The sequence below is a fragment of the Lethenteron reissneri genome, chromosome 21 (assembly GCF_015708825.2).
Source record: "Lethenteron reissneri isolate LAM-NWPU_2019-01 chromosome 21, ASM1570882v1, whole genome shotgun sequence".
Lineage (NCBI taxonomy): Eukaryota > Metazoa > Chordata > Hyperoartia > Petromyzontiformes > Petromyzontidae > Lethenteron > Lethenteron reissneri.
Window position 1 is genome coordinate 2,282,151 of NC_083799.1, and position 22,322 is coordinate 2,304,472.

Here is a 22,322-nt window from a genome sequence, read left to right on the forward strand (position 1 = left end):
AACGAATTTCATCGCTTCATCTCCTTGGCGGATGTGTTCTCTATGATAGCTGAAGTGACCGGCAATTGTCTGAGGGTTTACTAACACGAGTGAGAGCTTAAGGATGTTGCTTATGGGGACATCTGTGAAAAAGAGATTTATAACTCATTGGATTCCTCCAGTGTAAATAAATATTCTGATTCTGAAATGCTTCCCTTCTACGTGACTTTACCGAAAGAACCAAGAAGATGAATCCCTGCAGTCACGAAAGCTTTAAATCGAAAAATAAATGAAAACAACTAAATTAAATCACGATGTTTCGGGCGCAACACCTGAAGAAGGACGCTTGTGTTGCGCCCGAAACGTTGTTTTCATTTATTGACTTTATCAAAAAAAACAAAGAGTAAAAATAATATTGTTTGGTTATTTGTGGTATTAGTGGTGGTATACTGCGAGGAGTTTTGAGTGTAACCCGCTGCCCTGCAAGTGACATCAAAAGCTAAAATGGGATTAGTTTAAGCCTGGGAAAATTATGCACACAAAAAAACTCCGGAACTCATAATACAAATTAATTCTTCTGACAATAAACAATGTTGATTTTACCAAAATGCCATGTTAATTTATTAACAGTAGTATTATAAATGTACATTAATACATTTCCTATACTATTAAAGATGTGATAAAAAAATGTTGTTTTTGTACCCCAAGCAACCTTGAAATAACTCTTAGGTGTCACTAAATTGTGAAGCCACCAGCGTTTGTGCCAGACTTACATGATGTAAGCAAAGGCTCAATGACAGGTGACAGGACAGACCCAGATCATACGGGTTAACAAACGAGTGTCTATAGTGTGTGCTGGCAGGAGCACCCCCACTTCCAAAACTCTGCTCATTGCTATGGGAATTAAACAAATTCCTGCGGAGGGAGCTGGTAGGAACGTTGGGTTGCTCGGTCAATGGCCAGGGTCAACGGCGGCGTGGTGTATTCCGCAAATATGGCCGACTGTGAGGGCGGGCACAAGCCGGTGTGAGTAGGTTAAACGTTGAGTTTTATAAGGGCAACACGGGGTGACCAGCCCCTCCCCACCCAGCCCCACCCCTCCCACCCCCCACCCAGCCCCACGCTCCCCACCCAGCCCCTCCCCTCCCCACCCAGCCCCACCCTCCCCACCCAGCCCCTCCCCACCCTCCCCACCCAGCCCCTCCCTCCCCACCCAGCCCCTCCCTGCACGACGGACGGACACAATAATCCCCTGTGGGCTGGTGTAACCAGGAGGTTCCTACCAGTATTATCTGCCTCATGTTATAAGGAAGGAGGGTGCCACCAGCTTGCCTTATACCGTAATTGACAATGTTCCTCTTGAAAGACAAAACAGTTTTGCGGCAAGTCTCATCAGTAAATAAAATAGACGTAGCGTTACAATATTTTCACTGAGCGGATCAAAACTAAACATTCGACCAGGTGTTGTGGCAGAGCACTCCCCTTAAAATCAAAAGAGCATAAATTCAAATCCTGGTAAGGGAGTAATAATTCAACTATAATTTCTCCAAAGTCGAGAAGTTGAGTGCAGCTTTGTGCCGACTCAGGATCACCAACAAAGATGAGTAGTAAGGCACTGGCTATTTACATTGCAGGCCTTTAGACGTTACGTTCATCAGCATAAACTAAATATATAATTTGTATAATGTCCGTCATTTCCCGAATCTCCAAAATACACCGAACCTTAGTTTAGTTTGAAAACTTCCAACTCACTACTTAATGCAAATCATGTAAAGAAAATAAGACGAGTCCACAGATAAAATTCCATCACATAGCTTTTGTTAAATTCTTGGTGTGTAACAGTGAATGAATTCATAAATATAATAGAAAAGAAAGCCACTGTGATTTTCGAACTCAAATTAATCCAAAGGGGTGGATACTTGGAAAGCCAACCTGCTATCTCATCCAGTGTGCTGGCCTTCATGTCGAGCATGACCGTGCCGCTCATGATGCAGCTGCGCAACTCGAAGAGGCTGTGCAGCGACAGGGTGGCCACGTAGGGCTTGCTCCAGCGCTCCCCACCATCCTCCACGTCTTCCTCAAACTTCAACCACCTTCAAAAGGAGGGTAGAGCGGAGCAAAATTGCAGCACACCGCCAGCAACAATATATGTATGCATATTGAACTTCCTTCGCACCGTACGTAGCCAACCGTGCTAATCATGCCCATAAAGCAGACAAATCAGCAAGGGACCCGTAAACACCTGGTTTGATTTTTTACAAAATGTTTTCTCTGACCCATTAGTCATGTTAGGCAATAAGGGAAGACACGCAGTGAGAGTGGTACCGGGCAGTCTCCCTCCATTCGCTCTCGTCTCCGTCGCGCATGCAGATCTCGTCCATCTCGGTGAAAAGGTCGTGAGGGATATGCTCCTCGTCATCATCCTCTGTCCCCAGGATGAACTGCACACGCTGCGACGGCGTATCTATACGGCGCCGCACACAGGCACCAGCTCTCGTTAGCCCACTGTCCAGATGCTCACGCTCAAAACGAGTCAAAGCTAAAGGAGACTCCCTATGCAAAATAACATTAGGACAGTGCTCGTCTCCAATTGGGACCACCACAATAGTGGTGGAAATTCCACATTCCTATATTAGCAGCCAGACAAATTAACAGAGGTCAATCACTGTTAAAATCCCACAAAGTAGTTCCAACTAATTTTGTCAACTCTGCAGGGATGATGGACTGAGTTAAACCCCAAACTGCGATTTTATCTAACGATCTTCCGATTGTGCCATCATGGGTCTCTACCAGCATCTCCCACTGGGGTACATTTATTCTGTTTGAACACAAATCCCACGCAACAGTGGGTATACATTTAACTTTGATGATATACTTGCATGTATGTTATGAATAAATGCGTTTTTACCATACGAATATCTCCGTTTGTTTGTTTGTGTACAAGTTTAATATTTTACAAGGCGATACAGAATATTTTAACAAATATGATATCATTGGTACCAGATTGACAGCTTAAAGAATGTGCAACATGCAATTGTTGAGCTTCCCATAAAATAATGTGATAATTATTAGGGGAAACATTTGATGTGCTATAAAATATAAAAAGGGTTCTTATCTGTTCTATGAACAATAGCTTAATTTTAGGAGTGTCCCTGAGTATCAAAATATTATCAAAATAAACAGACTGAATTGAATTTAATGACATCTTTTCATGTTATTGTTAATTGAAGTAACTAGGTGGAAAAGATTACTCTGTCACATGAACTTAAAAATGACATCAGGCTAGCTCATACTTGTATATGTCCTGAAAATACCATTAAAAAAACCCCAATGTTATATTTACTCAAAGCCAATAATATGAAAATAAAATGAATTTAAATAAAACATGAAAGCTTATTATTAAGCTCTCTCCAAAGCATTTACTTATCTACACATTTTTTCCCCATTGCAGATTGCAACAAGGACTTTTTTTCTGCACACAACCAAAATGCAATAACTGATCTTCGGCTATATTTCACAAACCATCGATGCAATTACACGATACCCTTAGGTGAGCAAATGCCCTTTCTCTGCTGCAGAACACCTTAAGGTCCTCACTACATTCATCTCACTGCCTGTGGCTCTCATTCCTGTCTCTCCTGATGACAGCTCCACCGAACGGAGTACAGCTGCGCTTGCGTCGCCCCCACACAAGGAGCCGCCGAGTGGCCTAGACCAGCGGCTGCACAACAGGGCTCGAAAAAATTCACACTCTCCATCATAACGGACACCGCTAACACTTTTTTAGGTTCTCAGTTCGTGGATACCTTGGCGTATAGAAAATGGGTAGCGGACCATTGGCGCCTATGTAGCACGCAACTATTTTGACCTTGAAATGTTTTGATAACAAAAACTCATGGCATGAGCCAAAATAATATTTACAACCTAGTATAGTTGGCAGCTCTGTGAAACACCCGTCGCGTGATATTGTAACCCCATGCCACCACGTGGCCTACTGTACCTTAAACGAGCAGTACCATTCAGTGTGGATCAATGTAATTTTGCAAACTATCTTTGTTTTTGGTGGTTTTACATAGGCAGTGAGATTATCCGTATAAATAAAATGAAAAGTTTATTGTTAAGCTTCTATATAATAAAGGCAAATACAGAAATGACATTCATACATAGAGTATATCCCAACCAGCCAAACCTAATAATATCCTGGAGGATATAGAAAATGTTATATTGGCAATTAGCAGAAACTTGGATGAATAAAATGTTATTCATGAAATATAATAGCGAAAATAATCTTGGGAGATAGTAAACATCACAATAGAGTACAATACACAAGACAGACATAAATAATCAGAAAAAAAATAAAAAATACATCACTCCAAATGCGGTGGCAGTTTTGTTTCCACTGAGGCTTGACAATTTGCGGTGATGTATATCAATTACACACAGGCACAGCCTGAAATTATTTGAACATCTGCTCAAAGGTAGTTAAATAATTTGAATGTGCATAAATCTTCAAAGTTATTTCTGTTTATATCACATCAATACAAACAGAAGCTTTACTTCAAATAGTGGTCTTTCATGTTCCTTAAAATTGGCGCGAACCTCATTTAATGACATTTGGGTTCTGCATTGATGAGATAACATGCCAAAGTGGTAGAGGGCCCATTCATAGCCAAAATTGTCATGAATAAGAGAGACACACGAGCTATAAGAATGCGAGTCAGGGAGACACACGTCAAAGAGTTATAAGGATGTTCCTGCACCATAAGCAGATGACTCGGCGTCATCCTGGCTCGCCTCCCGCTCGCGTTCCCGTCGCCGGTGGTGGTGCCGGTGGCCCCGATGTCGGTGACGCCGGTGACTGCGTCTGCCCGAGGGCACGTGCAGGCCGATATACACAGTCCGGTGAGCTGCTCGCACACAAACAGCATACGCGGCACACGGAGCGAATCAAACAGCACACCACAACGCAATGTGCGCTCAACCCATCACGCAAAGCACACAATGTGCATGATACTCATCACGATTAGCACACAACACAATGTGTACTGAAAAAAACAAAGACAAAGATCCCCCATGTAGCCTTAACAAACTGGCGGGGCAAGTGCTGTTCGCGAACACCTATGAATGCCGGCACGGCACACAAGGGGTGGGTGGCCAGCACCACACCCAGCCGCCTTTGTCTCCCTAGTGGCGATGTTTACACACCTCACCAGGTAGTCATTTGAGGCCGAGTCGACTTAGGTGAGGCCCAAGACCAGTTCAGATAATCGTTACTGGTGTTGGCCGTGAATGGGAATCGAATACGGGTCGCTAGGTTTGTAGCGCAGCACGCTAACCGCTACACTACCGCTCCCCACACATATAACAAGCATACATGAGCACACATAGACCAAGATTTACCATGAAGCCTTATAGGCTGTTGGGGCACCTATTTATGATTATTTGTATTCTTGGCCACACTGGAAATCCTCACCGAGTCTCAGGACAATATTTCTGCATTGGGATATTTCGCAAACACCAGTTACATTGTATGAGGTTTTTTTTTGCTATGTGTACTGCACACACAACATATCACACATAGCACACAACACAATGAAAACTGCACACAACACATCACACAGCATACAGCACAATGTGTACTGGATGATGCCCATCATGCAGCGCACACAGCACACCATGCACAGTACCACATATGGCATAGCAGAGGTCATCACGTCTGCTCTGCAAGACACATCTTGTTCTCAATGCTTCAATTAATACTAGGTTTAATTAATACTGGTTTTGAGTGTTAAAAGTGGTCCAGCTGCATATGTTACAATTTAAACTACAGCATTCATGAATGTGAAGCTTGTGTCTCAACCATCCTCCAAGACTAACTAGAATTACATACATCTGACTTCTGGGGGAACCAAATATACCGCTACACTTGCTTTGTCGAATAACAAAGCTCACAATGTTGCCTTATGCAGTAACAGACCAGCAAAGGTGGAACCATTACTGTTCAAATGACAAATTAATTTGACATGGGAATGAAAACATTTAAAGGCGTTTTCTTTCTGCCAAGTCGTTTGCAATGTTTAATATTGGCTTAAGGTCTATGCTCTCTGGATGGCAGGCGCTGCGTTATTTTTATGCTCTCATGCAGGAATTGGATATACTTCGTGTACGAACTGTCGAACATAAACAACAGGGCTACGTACTTAAAGTGCCAGTTGTGAAAGGGCTGGGAGATACCGTATCATTCAAGAGGCTGTACTGGAGTACCCCCATAGAATAAATAGCTCACTGGCATCGTTCATCAAGCTCGGATATCAGCACTGGTCAGGACAATTAATCAGATTTATTTTTAGGAAGTACTTAATGACGTTAACATTAACAGCCAATGTCTTACATAACTGTGAAGATATTATAAATATCACATTTAGTTTATACCTCAACTGCATTTTTTACTTTCTGAATGTAGCAAACTGTATACCGGGCAATCAACTATAACTCCATATCAATTGCTCAATTAAAATATTCTTAAGCTTACGACACAAGCATCGAACAGCAGGTAACAAGATCGACCTCGTCAAGGTGGCCATGAAAAAAAATGGAGATGTTAAAACGGGCAAACAGGGTACTTCATTGTGTATGTCAGAACTGCGTAAGTCTTATTGGTAGATGTTGTACGTCATTGGTTTACAAAAACCCTGCACCCACCAAAAGTTCTACACACATTGCAATGGCAAAAACGAATTCATCTTTTTACCTTTTCGCGCCACCCCAATTATGTTAAAATCATTACTGGCAACATATTCAGAACTCTGCTGCTAGCAATGTAAAGTCTCCCAAAGCACAGCTCTGAAAGATGACATTACAGAACTACTTCTGAAGTCACTTGTATAGTGTAAGTCAGCCGCATACATATGTACAATCAATAGTTGGAACACAGCATAACATGTGTCGAAGACTGCTTCATTTCCATGGCAAGGTGCCTTGAAATGACCCTTCGATTAGAGATATGGTAGAAACGCAATGTACTCTCTATCATACTACTGCATGGATAGAATTCTCTATTTTTAGTTGTATTATGAGCCACACTCATCAGGACTGCCACTATGTCACAACTGTCACATATGCTATATGCATGTTTTTTATATCACGTTATTTAAACTAAACAATGTTTTATTTTACCAGGTAAGGCCCACTGAGCAATATAGTTCTTTTTCAGAAGCAACTTGTTCACAAATGGTAGCTCAATGAAGTGGCTTATCATGTGGGAATTTTTATAGTAGTCAAATACTCGAAAAGCTATCTTGGGGAGAAAATATAAACTCCAAATATGTAGGCGTCAGGGTCAGGATTGAACCCATGACCTGTATACCAGGCAAGGAGGAAGTTAACGTCTTGCCACCGTGGCGCCCCTATAAAAGGTTATAAAAGATGTAACCTATTATACGATGAATTTGACATCAATATAATTATACTGTCCTTTTTGTTTCTAGAAAAGCTACATTGGGTCTTAAAAGCCTTTGCAATGCCCCACATAACGTTTCACCAGCCCATTATGGAATAATGTGCATACGAGCATACAGTGGAGTAATGCAATTAAAAAGAGGATATTATTTTACACACCACACAGATAAGCAACTTGCCTGCTGTACTGCCACTTATATCTCTTCCAAAGTCCAGGGGTACTCATGTTTAAACATAACGAGCGAGATAGAGAGTGGGTGTTTTTATGTTGGCCGGGTGGATCGATTTGTTTTTCCACTGCCAACGTGCCACACACACAGTGGGCTCTCACCATCCAGGTCTTCCTTCTCAAAGTTGGTCGTGTGAATGGTGCTGGTCTTTCCGCGATCCACCACCGCCTCCTCATCGTGCCTCTACACAAATACGGACCACGACATCAAGACACAATGCATAACAGTCCTTAACACAATTCTCGCTTGCTTAACACGTGCCCACAAAAAAAAAAATCACTTTAGCTCGCCTTCCAGAACTCATTCACTCAATTTCACAAAGGCCTGGGGACTCCACAATCAGTTCAATCGATCAGCAAGTGTTGGATTTGTGCAGAGGTGCACAATCTTAAGAGGCAATTAAGCTAAACCCCCCCTCAAGAAATCAGCAGTCAGAACACTTTTTTAAACAGACTTTAATGAAATGTACTATCCGAGCTGCCCCTCTCCCTGCCCCCATCGACCCTCCCCCTCCTTCCACACCCCCCGCCCCTGGGCGTGGCTCCCCGAGGCTTGCCGTAACGTAAGGGACCACGTGGTGATTTACAGGCAACCTGAGTTGAGCGTCGACAATTAGAGCCATAAAAAAGATTGTTTAAAATATTTATTTTAATTTTCAATGATAGAATATAGTATTGTCATCAGTATGACATACCTATACCACGTTTGCAGTCGATACGACATTGGGAATACGGTCGAAATTGAGTTACAAGATTTTTGGATACGACAACACATACAGCAAGTTAAATAAAAGCGTGCAAAAAGTTTAAAAATATGTTTTGGATTTTTTATGATAGAATATCGTGTTGTCATCAGTATGACACACCTATACCACGTTTGCAGTCGATAGCACATTGGGAAGTGTGTAAAAGTTTAGTTACAATATTTATTTTTTGAGGATACAACAGACGGAGTGAGTTAAATAAAAGCGTGTCATAAAAATAAAAACAGGCACTCTTCTTGAGAACTGTATAGGGAGACAAATGGGGGGGAGCTTTTAAGAACTAAATTTAACAAACCACAGAGATGTGCATTGCATGACCATCTGCTTTGAACAGCTCCACTCCACGTGGCCCCAGAAGCCCCTAAGCTTTAACACGAGAGACAATAGTCATCATTCCATTCTTCAAGTGCTTTCTAAGCCACTGCCTTTAATAGCTGGGCCACGGTGTAATGGTTTCGGGCAACGTCGTGACGGGGCTCTGGGACGGCTGGTGGTGGTCGCAAATAGTTCAAGTTAATTTATTAGGTATCGCCCTGTGAGCCATTCGGCTCTTGAATCGGGTGCAACCGCAACAAACAAAAAACTAAAACATGAACAAGAAAACATCTTAAAGTGAATATGTGACCAAGTGCAAACAGAAAATCCAAGAAAAGACAGCAAAATATTGTAGAAAAAACACCGTACACCAACGCTGTGTGCAAAAATCCCAGTGGGATGCAAGTCAAACAACCACAAGACAACTCAGATTAAGGCCATCAGTCTTACTCCGTACTACAACAAACAAACATGGCTAAACGAATAAACTTTTCGAAATCACCAAAATAAAGCCATGGAAGCAATGAAACAGTGATCATAGGAACTGTGACGGAATTTTCACAATAAATGACATAAACAACATGTACCACCAAAACCCTGTAGCCATAGCTGGCTGCATGAGTCACTCCACAACAGCAGGAACAGCAATCGGAGTATTATAATTTTTCAATAAGAGGGCTTCTACGGCTCTCCGATGTGTTTCCGCACGATGTTCGACGTTTCGCGATGTGTTGGGAGCACGCAGATGACTAATAGTTCCTGAAGAAGATCCCAGGACGTGGTGCAAAATGTCAGACATTATGCCATGTGTGACCTGAAACATGTTTGAAGGCTACGCAGCACACCCGCAAAAACGTAGGCAGTAAGACGAGCTTCCCTGCGACTCCCAGCTCAGTGTGCTTGATTGCCGGGCAGCAGCTGCCGCATTTAAATTGAAATTGTTTTCAGTGGCATCACAGCTTAAATGATTAACATGTTATTGTCGAGCTGTAAGAATGGTAGCATCTGAAATGTTTATATTTTATTTTTAGCAAGAATAAAAATGGAAGGAAATACAATGCCATTAAACAATGTCAAAATGAAAACATGTTTCGATCAGCAAAGTAATGGGAAATTATATTATTCAATGGAGATACCAGTTTTCATAATTAAACTATTACAGTAAAAAAGCACAATTTAACGCTTGCAACATAGGCTTAAGAATCAATATTATTTGGTGGAATGACAATGACGGAGCCAGGATTTCCAGGTTGGGGGGGCAACCCCTCCAGCAATGAAAAATGATAGAAGAGTTGTTAGTAAGTAAGGACTTGTCCCTTGCTTTTTATTCGACGCGTGTGCGGCGATGGCGCAGCCATCGATCGAGGGTCGAATTCGAACCGTGTGTGATCAGCATCGCGCTCGCTGAAGATATGTGCAACTGCGCACAATTATGTGAGTCACTTATAACTGCTTTGCCGTTACTTATTGACAATTATGGATTCAGACTATTGTCCTATCATCTCAGAGTCCCTGGCACGTAATAATATGCTACACAGTGGCAGTGGGGGTCGCAAAATGCCGATTTATTACTAATAAACCCCAAAGATCATTGGGGAGGCATGTGCCACCCCCCCCCCCCCCCACTGGCTCTGCCATTGATGATGCGTCGTTACACCACGAGGGATTGGGAGACACGAGTGTAGCATTTGTGCAGGTGGTGCGATTCACAAGAGACTACATTCCAGTTCAAGATAAAGTCACAGGTAGAGGAAACGACAATCCTAGCAGCGGCATGGAGCCAACAATGTATATGGAGAGTATATTGAGTATATTGATTATATTGATGTAGTTTAAATTTTAGTTTTTTTATCGGTTCACTATATGGTATTCATTATATAGTGTAGTGTATGTATACCCAGTTACTTAATGTGAATAGCTCAGCTTATTGGAAAGTATATTGAGTACATTGATTAAATTGATGTAGTTTATATTTAGTTTTTTCACATCGGTTTATTGTATGGTAGTAGTGGTAATTGCAGTTCTTTAGCGTTAATATGCGAAATTCCTCTGTTGATATGTAAACTCCTTTGTCAAGGCGCTCTGCTCCTCCCACCCAGCTTAAAAATGCGCTGCCAAGCTTTGCAGTGTTCATTGGGACGCTGTCTTTCCGACAGCTCTCTTTTTTCACCTGAGGATGGCTGCTTGTGTTATGACCGAAACGTCGTGAGAATTTAATTACATTATGTTTTATTTTTATTATTTTATTATTTCCCTTCTACGTGACTTTACCGAAAGAACCAAGAATATGAATCCCTGCAGTCACGAAAGCTTTAAATCGAAATTTTACTCTTTCTCTGTCATCACATTCACATACAAAGAGAGTTTTGTACTTATACACATCAACTCACAAGCGCTTACACAATGACCACCAAGCCACAATGCTTTGTTCAGATTGAACAATGTTTACACCTCCATTGTGCATATTGTAAGCATGGAATATGTGTGTGGGCGTCCATTTGGTGCGTGGACCTCCTGGAAAAAAACACGGAAGCATGTCAAATGTACACAGTGGTATAGCAGTCGGTTTGGGCCCTTGTGCAAGGGATGAATGGGGCCCCCATGTCCAATTTACCCCTCATTATAGTCCGGTGTCTTGGTCCCTCCGGCCCAAGAACCTTGATGCAGTTGCATCGCTAGCACACTCGACAAGTAGCGCCACCGACTCGAATGGCGTGCAAGTTGCACTGCATCACAATTACTGACGCATCTTTGGTTTCCCAGCCACGTGGCAAATGAATGCGCCAATTAAAATTTTAAACACAAATGTACAACGGTGGTGTGGCGTACGTCACACCGCACCTTCATTCAAGGTGAATTCCCATTATACCACGGGCACTCAAGCAGTAAGGCGAGCTCCTGGCCATTACAGGGAGAGTAGGACATATTAAACCGGCGGATGGAACGCCAACAGCAAGATGACAAGGGTTTGCGTAATTGCCTACCCAACAGCATCTTTAGAGTTTTATTTATGTTCACATTTAAGGCCCATCAAGTCGAGAAATGTATGAGTTGTTAGCTGTCTTTTAATATGTCTGTTTTTGTGTGCGCACTCTGTGAGAATGTTGCTTCTGTGTTTTCCATGTATACATAATATAACATAAAAGAAAACTAAGTAACACTTTTCTCATGTTAATTAAACGAGATTGCACGTACATGGATTATGCCATACTCGTTGGTAATTTTGTGACGTATAAAATGAAAAAAAGAAAAAATAATTTATTTAATTTTAAAGCTACGTGACTTTACCGAAAGAACCAAAGAGTATGGATCTCTTTCGATTTAAAGCTTTCGTGACTGCAGGGATTCATCTTCTTGGTTCTTTCGGTAAAGTCACGTAGAAGGAAAATAATAAAAATATAATAAAAATAACACGTAATAAAATAAGATATAAATTTCTATTATTTTATTATTTTCCTTCTACGTGATTTCACCGAAAGAACCAAGAAGAAGTATGGATCTCTGCAGTCACGAAAACTTCAAATCTAGAATGTATAATGTCCCTTCAACCTGCACTGACAATGAAGTATTTTCAATCAACTGCCCATGACTGCCATGGTGTTGGGAGACCTTCATCCAACAGTGGATGAACACCGGACTAGTTTTTGCAAGTGTAATGAAAGTAAATGCGTTTAGATACCAGCAACAATGACTACTAAAATATCATCTAATTAAATACACATTATGGCTATTTGATATATTTATTCCAGAAATTGCCTTTAAAAAACATGTACTATCACTTTTTTTTGTAACCAGGGAACACCTGACCAACAATAACATCCAGTGGCCAACACGTACACGTGCGTAGACTTCTCTGCGCTTTCACAGAGCTTATGATGCCACAAATCATCAAGTACATCATTAACCACTGTAACCCCTTCAGAGCATTCCTTTATCAAATACCCTTGCTAAGCACGCACAAGATGTCGAGATGATTTTCTCACAATTCTGTAACATTTCCCTGTGTTATTTCAGACAGATCGTGGCTTCCCGACCTTACATATTATTATATTTTAGTTTTCATATATATTTCAGGCATCATGCAATTTTTAGTATATACACAATGCCATCGAATAAGCGCAATTCAGCTTCTATTCAAACATTGTCCTTGTGATGTTGGGAATGACGTCCGTCTGATAAAGCCCAACTTCAAACGGCTGAAAGCACCTGTGTAATTATCTGGATACTAGCCTTTTTCCCGTCCTTGGACGGGTGCAGTAAATCTGAAACTTGAAAACGAAAAGCAGACCGCGACGTGATATTCATTGCATCAATTTGTGTGCAATTTGTAAGGGCGCGGTGACACAGACCTATTTCATTTTAAGGTTATAATCCCTTGTTCATCATGACGTCCTTTTTACTTTAATGTCTCAACAGCGTTACGGAGATCACATGACGTGAGGGTTCTGCCTTTGTAGTGAGGGTTGTGAGTTGACGCCGAGGAAGGGAGAGGAGGCGCCTCGCCCCCCCCCATGTGGAGTGACGTCAGCCTGCTAATTATTATGAATGGGAGGGGGGTGTCCATTTGGAGGACGTTACCTGCTCATGATTATTAATGAGGGGGGCTGGTCGACATGGAGTGGCGTCACGAGCGTTGCACACAGACATTCTTGGCTCATTATAGTAGGCAATAATAGGGGGGGGGGGTGTCCACTTGGATAACGTCACCTGCTCATGATCATTAATGAGGGGTGGGGGGGTGTCCACTTGGAGGACGTAACCTGCTCATGAATATTAATGAGGGGGCTGACCGATGTGGAGTCACGTCACGAGCGTTAAGGACAGACATTTCTGGGTGATTATCGTAGGTATTCCATGTGCCTCTGTCTCATGAACTAAACGACCGTTTTCATATGGGCCAGGTAGAATGCCAGATGACACTTATCGCACATGGTAGCTTAAGGGCATGTACAGCTTGCTGGTTTTGAAATAGATGAAAGATTAGGAAATGCACTACTTTAAGAGGTCTTGTTAAGTGCCATTAAATCACGCTGAATAATGTGCCGGACAATGCAGTCATGGCTAATCCGCATTCGCTCTCAATCTAACTCCCCAAAATTAACAATCAGACCACCAGCTCCCCTCTACGCGACCTGCGATTTCTCATACCTCCCGCCAACCACCCCCCTCTTCCCGGGAAAGTATCAGGGAGGTGTGAGAATTCACATCGTTATTTGAGCCGAGTCGTGACTTTAGTGCGCAAGCAATGCCACATCCTACCGAAAGGATTACAATAAATTTGGGGCGAATACCAAACTTCAGAGATGAATCAAACAATTATTAATTATGTTAATTATTTCATCTGCATTTGGTTGTGTTCAAGTGCATTGTGTTTCTCCATTTGGGTGCCTGCATGTCCATTTTCCCAGAATCCTTTTTCAAAAGGGTGTTTAATACCTTTGTCTCTGCCACATGAAAACTCTAATTAGATGTTCTCTTCTATAATTATATGCCCATCCTCTAATCTTGGCAGCTATTTAAAAAGCTGGATTTTTTCCACAGAATTGGTCTATTTCCTTATTTTTCCGACCTGTTGTTGCAGTATATATTTGACGAATCTTTCGTTTGTCTTGGTTGGGGGACTGCCCGAAATATTCACAGACCAAAATTTCCACTCCACCACAAATACTGCGAGCTCTCCCTCTATGATTGTGAGTAATGTCTCTGCAGAGAATTTAACACAGGCAGGGCCCACACGATGCTCTGATGTAAGTTACAATTAAACATCAAAGAGAGGACAAAGCTAATTGCAAGCACGAACAAGACAATTAACATCAAACACATAGTTTAGGAGGTAGGGTAATTAAAACTAGTTTAAACGGCACAAGATTATATAATGAAATAACCCACATGGTAATGGACAGTGCACTGGAAGTAAACAAAAACACAAACAGAAGGCGAGTCATCAGAAAGGCACACAAAGCTGTTACTGGTAGGAACCACCTGGTTCCATCAGCCCACAGGGGATTATTGTGTCCGTCCGTTGTGCATCCAAAAATGGGAGGGGTCGGGCTGGGTGGAGAGGGGAGGGTCGGGAGGGGCTGGGTGGGGAGGGTGGGGAGGAGCTGGGTGGGGAGAGGAGGGTGGGGAGGAGCTGGGTGGGGAGAGGAGGGTGGGGAGGGGCTGGGTGGGGAGGGTGGGGAGGGTGGGGCTGGGTGGGGGGTGGGAGGGGTGGGGCTGGGTGGGGAGGGGCTGGTCACCCCGTGGTGCCCTTATAAAACTCAACATTTAACCTACTCACGCCGGCTTGTGCCCGCCCTCACAGTCGGCCATATTTGCGGAATACACCACGCCGCCGTTGACCCTGGCCATTGACCGAGCAACCCAACGTTCCTACCAGCTCCCTCCGCAGAAATGTGTTATCTTGATTGAAAACTAATTTCTTTAGAACTGCTTTTTGTGTTTAGTTTATCCTTCCACGCATCTCCGATTAGCACGGTTGGCTATGTACAGTGCGAAATAAGTTCAACATACATATATAACAGAGCATGTAGAAGATAATGAGATATCTTGACTTAAAGCTTTAGTGACTGGAGGAATTCATATTCTTTGGGTCTTTCGGTAAATACACGTAGATAGAAAAAAATAATAAAAATATCACGGCGTTTCGCTCGCAACACAAGCAATCGTCATCAGGTGGCATTGAAGCGGCTGAAGAGGCTGTCATGTTATCTACATGTTCCCAATCAAATGTAGACATTTTTTTCTGTCAATGTTAAGTGTGGTTGCAAGAGAGTCTTGTCTAAATTTTCTAGTTCAAATCGGAGCAATCTTATTCTCTCTGAGATCAGGGCTAGGCCGGCTCTGAACAACATCCGTTTAGCATGAGGACAAGTGACAGCAGATGTCAGTAAAATCTTCTCTACGGGGAGGGTCTCCACACAACTATTAGATCTTTTAACAAACTTCGAGACAGAAAGGCTCATCTGATCGAGTCGATGACTTTTCTGAAGAAATGCCGCGACACTTCTTCTCATGCTGAACGGATCTTGTTCAGGGCCGGCCTAGCCCTGATCTCAGAGAGAATAAGATTGCTCCGATTTGAACTAGACAATTTAGACAAGGGTCTTTTGCAATCACACTTAACATTGATAAGAAAAGTGTCTACATCTGATTGGGAACATGTAGATAACATGACAGCCTCTTCAGCCGCTTCAATGTCACCTGATGACAATTGCTTGTGTTGCGATCGAAACGTCGTGATATTTTTATCATTTTTTTCTATCTACGTGGCTTTACCGAAAGACCCAAAGAAATAGATAAGGAGAGACATACAAATGAATGAAAATACAAAACCAAACTTAGAATTCAAAACTCTGTAAACCCATGAGGAAAAGAAAGAGTAAATACATTTTTATGGAACAGAAAACAACGAGATTTAAGAAGTCATAGCAAGTAATAGGAACATGAAAGCAGCTAAAAGGAAGACGATTGATCAATTTAAAAGAAAAATCATTAGAGAGCAAGACGGGATGCTATAATGATTGCACAAATCATGAAATTAGCATAGGAAGCAGATCTTATGAACAAAGGTATTCATGTACCCCAAGACACAAATAATGTTTAAGGTGAAGAGGAACATGTTCCAGATCTGACACTAGAAGAGGTAACCATCATTGGCATCATGAGAAAAAATGTTGAAACAAAATTCAGGGACCTCTTTACTAAATGTTTACAGAGACATTAAATACCACAATCAAGGAATGGATGTAACGCTTGTGAAATGGACTGATAACTCCCCTGTGGATGCCTGTGAAAAAGAGCTTCAAGCTGAAATTTCGATTTAAAGCTTTTGTGACTGCAGGGATTCATATTCTTGGTTCTTTCGGTAAAGTCACGTAGGAGGGAAATAGGAGGACGGCTGCTTGCGTTGTGGCCAAAATGTCGTGAGAATTTTTTTATTATTATTATTTTATTATTTCCCTTCTAGGTGACTTTACCGAAAGAACCAAGAATAAGCTTCAAGCTCATTGGGGTTTTCCGACTTAAATAAAATATCGATGTCTCAATCACTCTTCAATTCAAAAAGAGAGGCAAACCTTACTTGAAAAATTACAGAACCATTATAATCTTAACACACATATAACACATTCCTGCGGAGGGAGCTGGTAGGAACGTTGGATTGCTCAGTCAATGGCCAGGGTCAACGGCGGCGTGGTGTATTCTGCAAATATGCCCGACGGTGAGGGCGGGCACAAGCCGGCGTGAGTAGGTTAAACGTTGAGTTTTATAAGGGCACCACGGGGTGACCAGCCCCTCCCCTCCCCACCCAGCCCCACCCCTCCCACCCCCCACCCAGCCCCTCCCCACCCAGCCCCTCCTCACCCTCCCCACCCAGACCCTCCCTCCCCACCCAGCCCCTCCCTGCACGACGGACGGACACAATAATCCCCTGTGGGCTGGTGGAACCAGTGGGTTCCTACCAGTATAAACTCTTCATAAATATCAGAGAAGTAAACATTATCCATTTAATGGCCCACTGACAATGATAGCATACCAGATTCAGATAAATACACTTTCAAAAATTTTACATTATTGAATGATTGAGAGTATATAGATCTTGGCGGACACACTGGCCTTATGTATTTAAAGTGGACCAGTATCAACATTGTAAACAATGTGTCTTAAAATGTATATTTCCAACTATTACCTGCCATGACTCATGGATAAAAAATATGGACACTTGCAGAAGACCATGAAACACAAATCTGAAACGTTTTTCAATATACTTGCATATATGGATGCCAAATATTACGCTGGGAGACGCAGAAGAAAATGTAAATCGGAGAACAAATGCTAATTACAGACACCATTTGCAAATGAAGAAATTCAGTGTGTGTTTCTGCATGACACACCACGGCTAGCAGTGATGACAGCAGGTGAACCAGATTACTGACAGAAAACACATAAATTACTTTGACATTTTCAAAAAAATCACAAATCACTCAATAATTATTGCATTTGCAAGCCTTTTGTCAATCTACAAAACTGATGCGCGTATATTGAATGGTTTCCACTGTTCACAATAACCAATGCAAGTAATAGATATTAAAATGAAGTTAACAGAGAACACGGTTAACAACGCTTTAAAAAGGCCCTCAGAAACCAGGGGTGGCCAGCGATCTAGTGAATTATGAGTGCCTGCGAATGTTCAAAAAGTCTTCCCTTCAGCACCATAAACAGTTCCAAATAAATGTTTTACAACAAAAAAATCCAAAACTAAAACACTAACCAATAATTTATAAAAAAAATACACAAACAATGATGTACTGTCAATAATCCAGAGTCTCGGTGCCCAAACGGGCATGGGATATCGCTCACCTCCACATGGTGGTCCTGAGCCAGTGGAAATCCCACATTTTTCTCTTTAGCTCTATGATGTATGTTCAGGTCCTAATGCATGCTGTTTCAACACCGTATCTGATGGTTTTGCTGCACATGCTTCTTTCTCAAGGAGCTCTCAAACACATGAAGTGTAATGTCTCAAAGAAATATGTGCCATAAAGCACAACTACAAAAAAAACGTGTACAGTAGTCTCTCTTTCTTTCTCCATCAATCTCACTTCTGGCAAAATATTCCCGACCATGATGATAACGATGATGGCGATGATGTACTTGGTTGACCCCAGCCTCGATTTTTAAAACGAACAACCTACTCGCTGTGATCTGAAGGATCTAGCCACAGTGCCACCTGGCCGGATTTATGAATTTACAAGCAAAGCGATCTACTGTAATATAATCAACTTTAATACAGTGAAAGCCATGATGTTTTATGAAAGCAATATTTATGATTGTATGTACTTGGTCACATGCCAGCCTCATGTATAGTTTGTGGCAATGAGCTGCTTTAGTCGTGGCTAAAGAATTGAGGCCATGAAGAGTAAGTAAACCCTTCCTGAATGCCTTTCTGCAGATTGAGTGGCCCTCGGTTTATTTTCAAGCTCGGTGGCTGCACCAGTCACAAATTAAATGTTTTGCCTTACATGCTGCAACACGTCCATGAGCAATGAGCGAAATGCTTTATAGAAATTAAATTTAAATATATATTTTGACCTATTAATGTTGAGCATGTATAAATTTTAAATTTAGCGTTGAATAAAAAAAAGTTAAGATTAAACTGCATGAATCAACACAATTCCCTGCATTGCTTGTTAATGGCTAGACTTCGGAAAAGAAAACATGTGTTGTATAATAAAAATCGTGCATCTGGTATGATTCTATAATCATAAACAAAGTTCTGGATTTCAATAAAGATAGCGAATCATATATAGTTTTTAATCCCACTTGCACAGACATCTCATCACAACACTGCTTGAACAACATCAGAGCCTCTAGACTTTTTCATTATGTGCATCATACTAAAGTGATGCACCGTATATTCAAAAAAGGGTGTAAATATTACTCCGAAATAGCTTTGCTATCAAATGCAACGCAACAAGGACAGGTTAACCTTCCCCATGAGGATAAATAAATGACATCATCCCATGGACTGCTCACTCCTGTTCAAAATAAGTTTTAAAAAATCTTGGCCCACACAACAAGCGACCAAAGGACAATGCCCACACAACCCAACATGAGAGACTGCAGGCTCCCCTTTTCCACTCACCCATCACCTTCAGTGGCTAAAAATAAAACGCTCCATTCCACAGCCTCCCTGCATTCTCACATGGAGCAAGCTCAACCTCTTGTTCTGGTTGCGAACATGTGGTTGGCAGTTTGGTGGATGGTGCGTGATAAACACTACGGTCTCAGCAAATGTTGGAACACATACAGAGCAGTCATTATCAACCGTGATATTATCCACTGCTGGATGAAGCCATCCCCAACCCACCGCCATATCTCACAGCCCCGCGATGTAACAAAAAATAACGCACCAGAGCCACGAAACGATTTCTATGCCCTATCTCCATGGACGATGCGGTTTGAAAGTAGATTAAAAAGAAGCTATTCAACAATCAATTATGACTGTACGCACACTAAAGTGACTGCCCTAGTGACAATGTCAAATTAGGACGGGGCTGACAGGCGAGCACTATGTCCATGAATTTGAAAGCGTCAATGTTTTTTTTTTTACTCCACACCAAGACGCACTGCAAATGCGCAAATGCACAGTGAGCTGAATAATAAACCAAGCACAATTTAAATTCAAATATTTATTGACCCACCTACCCCAAAAACACACTGATATTAACAACGGGTGCAGCACGTTGAGTTGTCTATCACGACACAATGTACGGGACATGGTATTCACCGAGTCTTTGTGTAGTAGAGACCTCGCACATTACAGCAACACACACACATGACATTGCGAAAGAGATGTCTCCAGCAGCATCCCGTAATGTATGAATCGCTTACTATAATGAATGGATCACATTAAACAAGACAGCATCCACTATACATTTAACATGTATTGCAGTACAATATTCATATAACAAATTATTATAATCAATTAGTGGTGGTGCATAACACGGCACAATATAGCCCAATTTTAAGCAAGGTAAACACGCATGGATGGATCGTACAGGGGAAAAAAAAAGAGCTCTTAAATGTTTTTACATAATTTAAGAATCACTTACACAAGATTGCCGTCCTGCCTCCATCACGGCTTAGCTTTGTTGCGCTGGGAAATTCGAGAAATGCACTGTATGGTGCACGTCTTCTCCTTCTCTCAAAGACGCACGCACACACACACGAGCGACGATGTGACCGGCACAGGAATGACCTTGCCGCATCCAGTGGGCTGCTTGTGGACAAGCCGATTGGATGGTTTCATCCTCCCTGCTCCAACACAGAAAGCACACGTATCCACACCACTCACTGGCCCAAGCCAATGTGCAAGGTGGCTGAAAACCGAATCCTAGAGGGGGAAGTTCTGTAAACAACTGCCTGCTGCTCCACACGCATCCCTAATATGTTGATGCGGGATACGAAGGTATATAATGACCCAAATATGCCCCAGTCAAAGTCCTTGTGCAGAATGCAGCATACGAAGCACATTAATTAGAAAGCAATGCTTCAACACCCCATAAGCACGGCTGATATACAGGCCTTTGCTATTTTTAGTTCTACAGCATTAATGCATTATTGGCGCGGATGAATCTACGCTTCATATAATTTGGGTATGCTGGGGCTGTAGCAGGATGGGGCTTATGTACAAAAAAATGAAAGGATGCCTTGCAGCTCATTTTCACAAAGCTAGAATTGATGTAGTTGTGATTCTATAATTCCCAAAGTCTATGGCAAAGAATAATTTTAAGATTGAATAATGTTCATTTCATCCCAAGGGATTCATTCGTTAATGAATAGCATTCCTCCAGAAGAAGAGAAATTAGATTTTTTGTTCTCGACAATGGCTGCATATTACAAATAAAGAAACAATCGTTATTTTACCTTACAGTCTTACACTAAAATCTTTATTTAAATTGGTATTATAACCAACACATTTCAGAGTACCAAAGAATCCTGAGAAAAGGAACCTTTTCAACATGTTCCAAATTTCATGTAAAAAGTTATCAGAAGTTGACATGTTAGGGAGCACTTGGTTATTTCCTCTTTCAAGGGATGCATCTGCAAAGACTGTGCACAAGGCTGCTACTTGATATCAGATTTCCGCATATCTTCACACAGAGCAGCAGCACGAGGTTGCCAAGCAACATTATGTAATTCCCAAGCACATACTTGATATTGAGTCGCTTTGCGAAAGACACTGCATTGTCAGTCATACAAATTAAATATGCAAGTCTTAAACTCTGGACAACTAGCACATTAACATAATTTCCAAGAAAAGTATCTTCGTGATTAAGACATTATATGTAATGAATATTTAGCAATACTTATCAAGTGCTTTGTATTTGCATTTTTATTGTGGAAATAATAATGTGTCTTTATAAATATTTAAACGTATAGATTATACGATGCATTTTTACTACTTTGCCCATTATCACCAGCCATGATGTAACCCAATGCTGATGGCTTCCCAAAGCCATAAATACCTTTCGTGGTTTCATCATGCAAAAATACATCTAGTACCTTGCACGAGGGCTGAATTCACCACTCCATTTCTATGGTGCATGTCCTCTCGGAAGTTCTCTCCTGTGGCTGGCAATGTTTCTATCCTCAGCAGCTGGACATCATCCCTTCACAACTCTTGCCAAATTCCACTTAATTTTGTTAACAATCAATATGATATCTCGAACTTGCATATGTACCCTGATCCAAGAGATCCTCCGTCTCTCGACCCAATTCCAAACGTGCACCTCTCTATACATCTGAAAACAATACTCAGTAAAAGTGAAGTCATAGTATCTCCTTTGTCAAACATTTTTTCGTTTTTTCTCATTTAGATTGGAAATTGCACATTCCAATGGTGGGGGAAATATCTAAGCGTGGGTATTGATGACTTCTCACCAAATCTACTACTGAAACGTTAACTGTAATGCAGCTTAAGGACTTTAAGCACAGTATCACTCAATGAGGTATGATTTGATTTGTGCATCATTAAACTTGATATATTACAAAAACAAAGTAAAGAACTGCTC

The 22,322-nt window shown here is 41.6% G+C and overlaps 1 protein-coding gene across 4 annotated transcripts in view; it reads right to left on the minus strand.

Moving 5' to 3' along the window:
* LOC133345035 (sodium-driven chloride bicarbonate exchanger-like) overlaps positions 1 to 22,322 on the minus strand; it is a 75,842-nt gene that overhangs the window by 44,867 nt on the left and 8,653 nt on the right. For 3 of the 4 annotated variants that reach the window (XM_061555413.1, XM_061555415.1, XM_061555416.1), the window contains exons 2-5: positions 7,769 to 7,850; positions 4,740 to 4,886; positions 2,305 to 2,443; positions 1,912 to 2,072 (exon numbers count right to left, since the gene is read on the minus strand). In XM_061555413.1, coding sequence (XP_061411397.1) covers positions 1,912 to 2,072; positions 2,305 to 2,443; positions 4,740 to 4,886; positions 7,769 to 7,850 — 529 coding nt within the window. Of the gene's footprint in view, positions 1 to 1,911; positions 2,073 to 2,304; positions 2,444 to 4,739; positions 4,887 to 7,768; positions 7,851 to 20,360; positions 20,525 to 22,322 lie in introns of those variants that run through there. The other variant, XM_061555414.1, reaches the window with a different exon arrangement.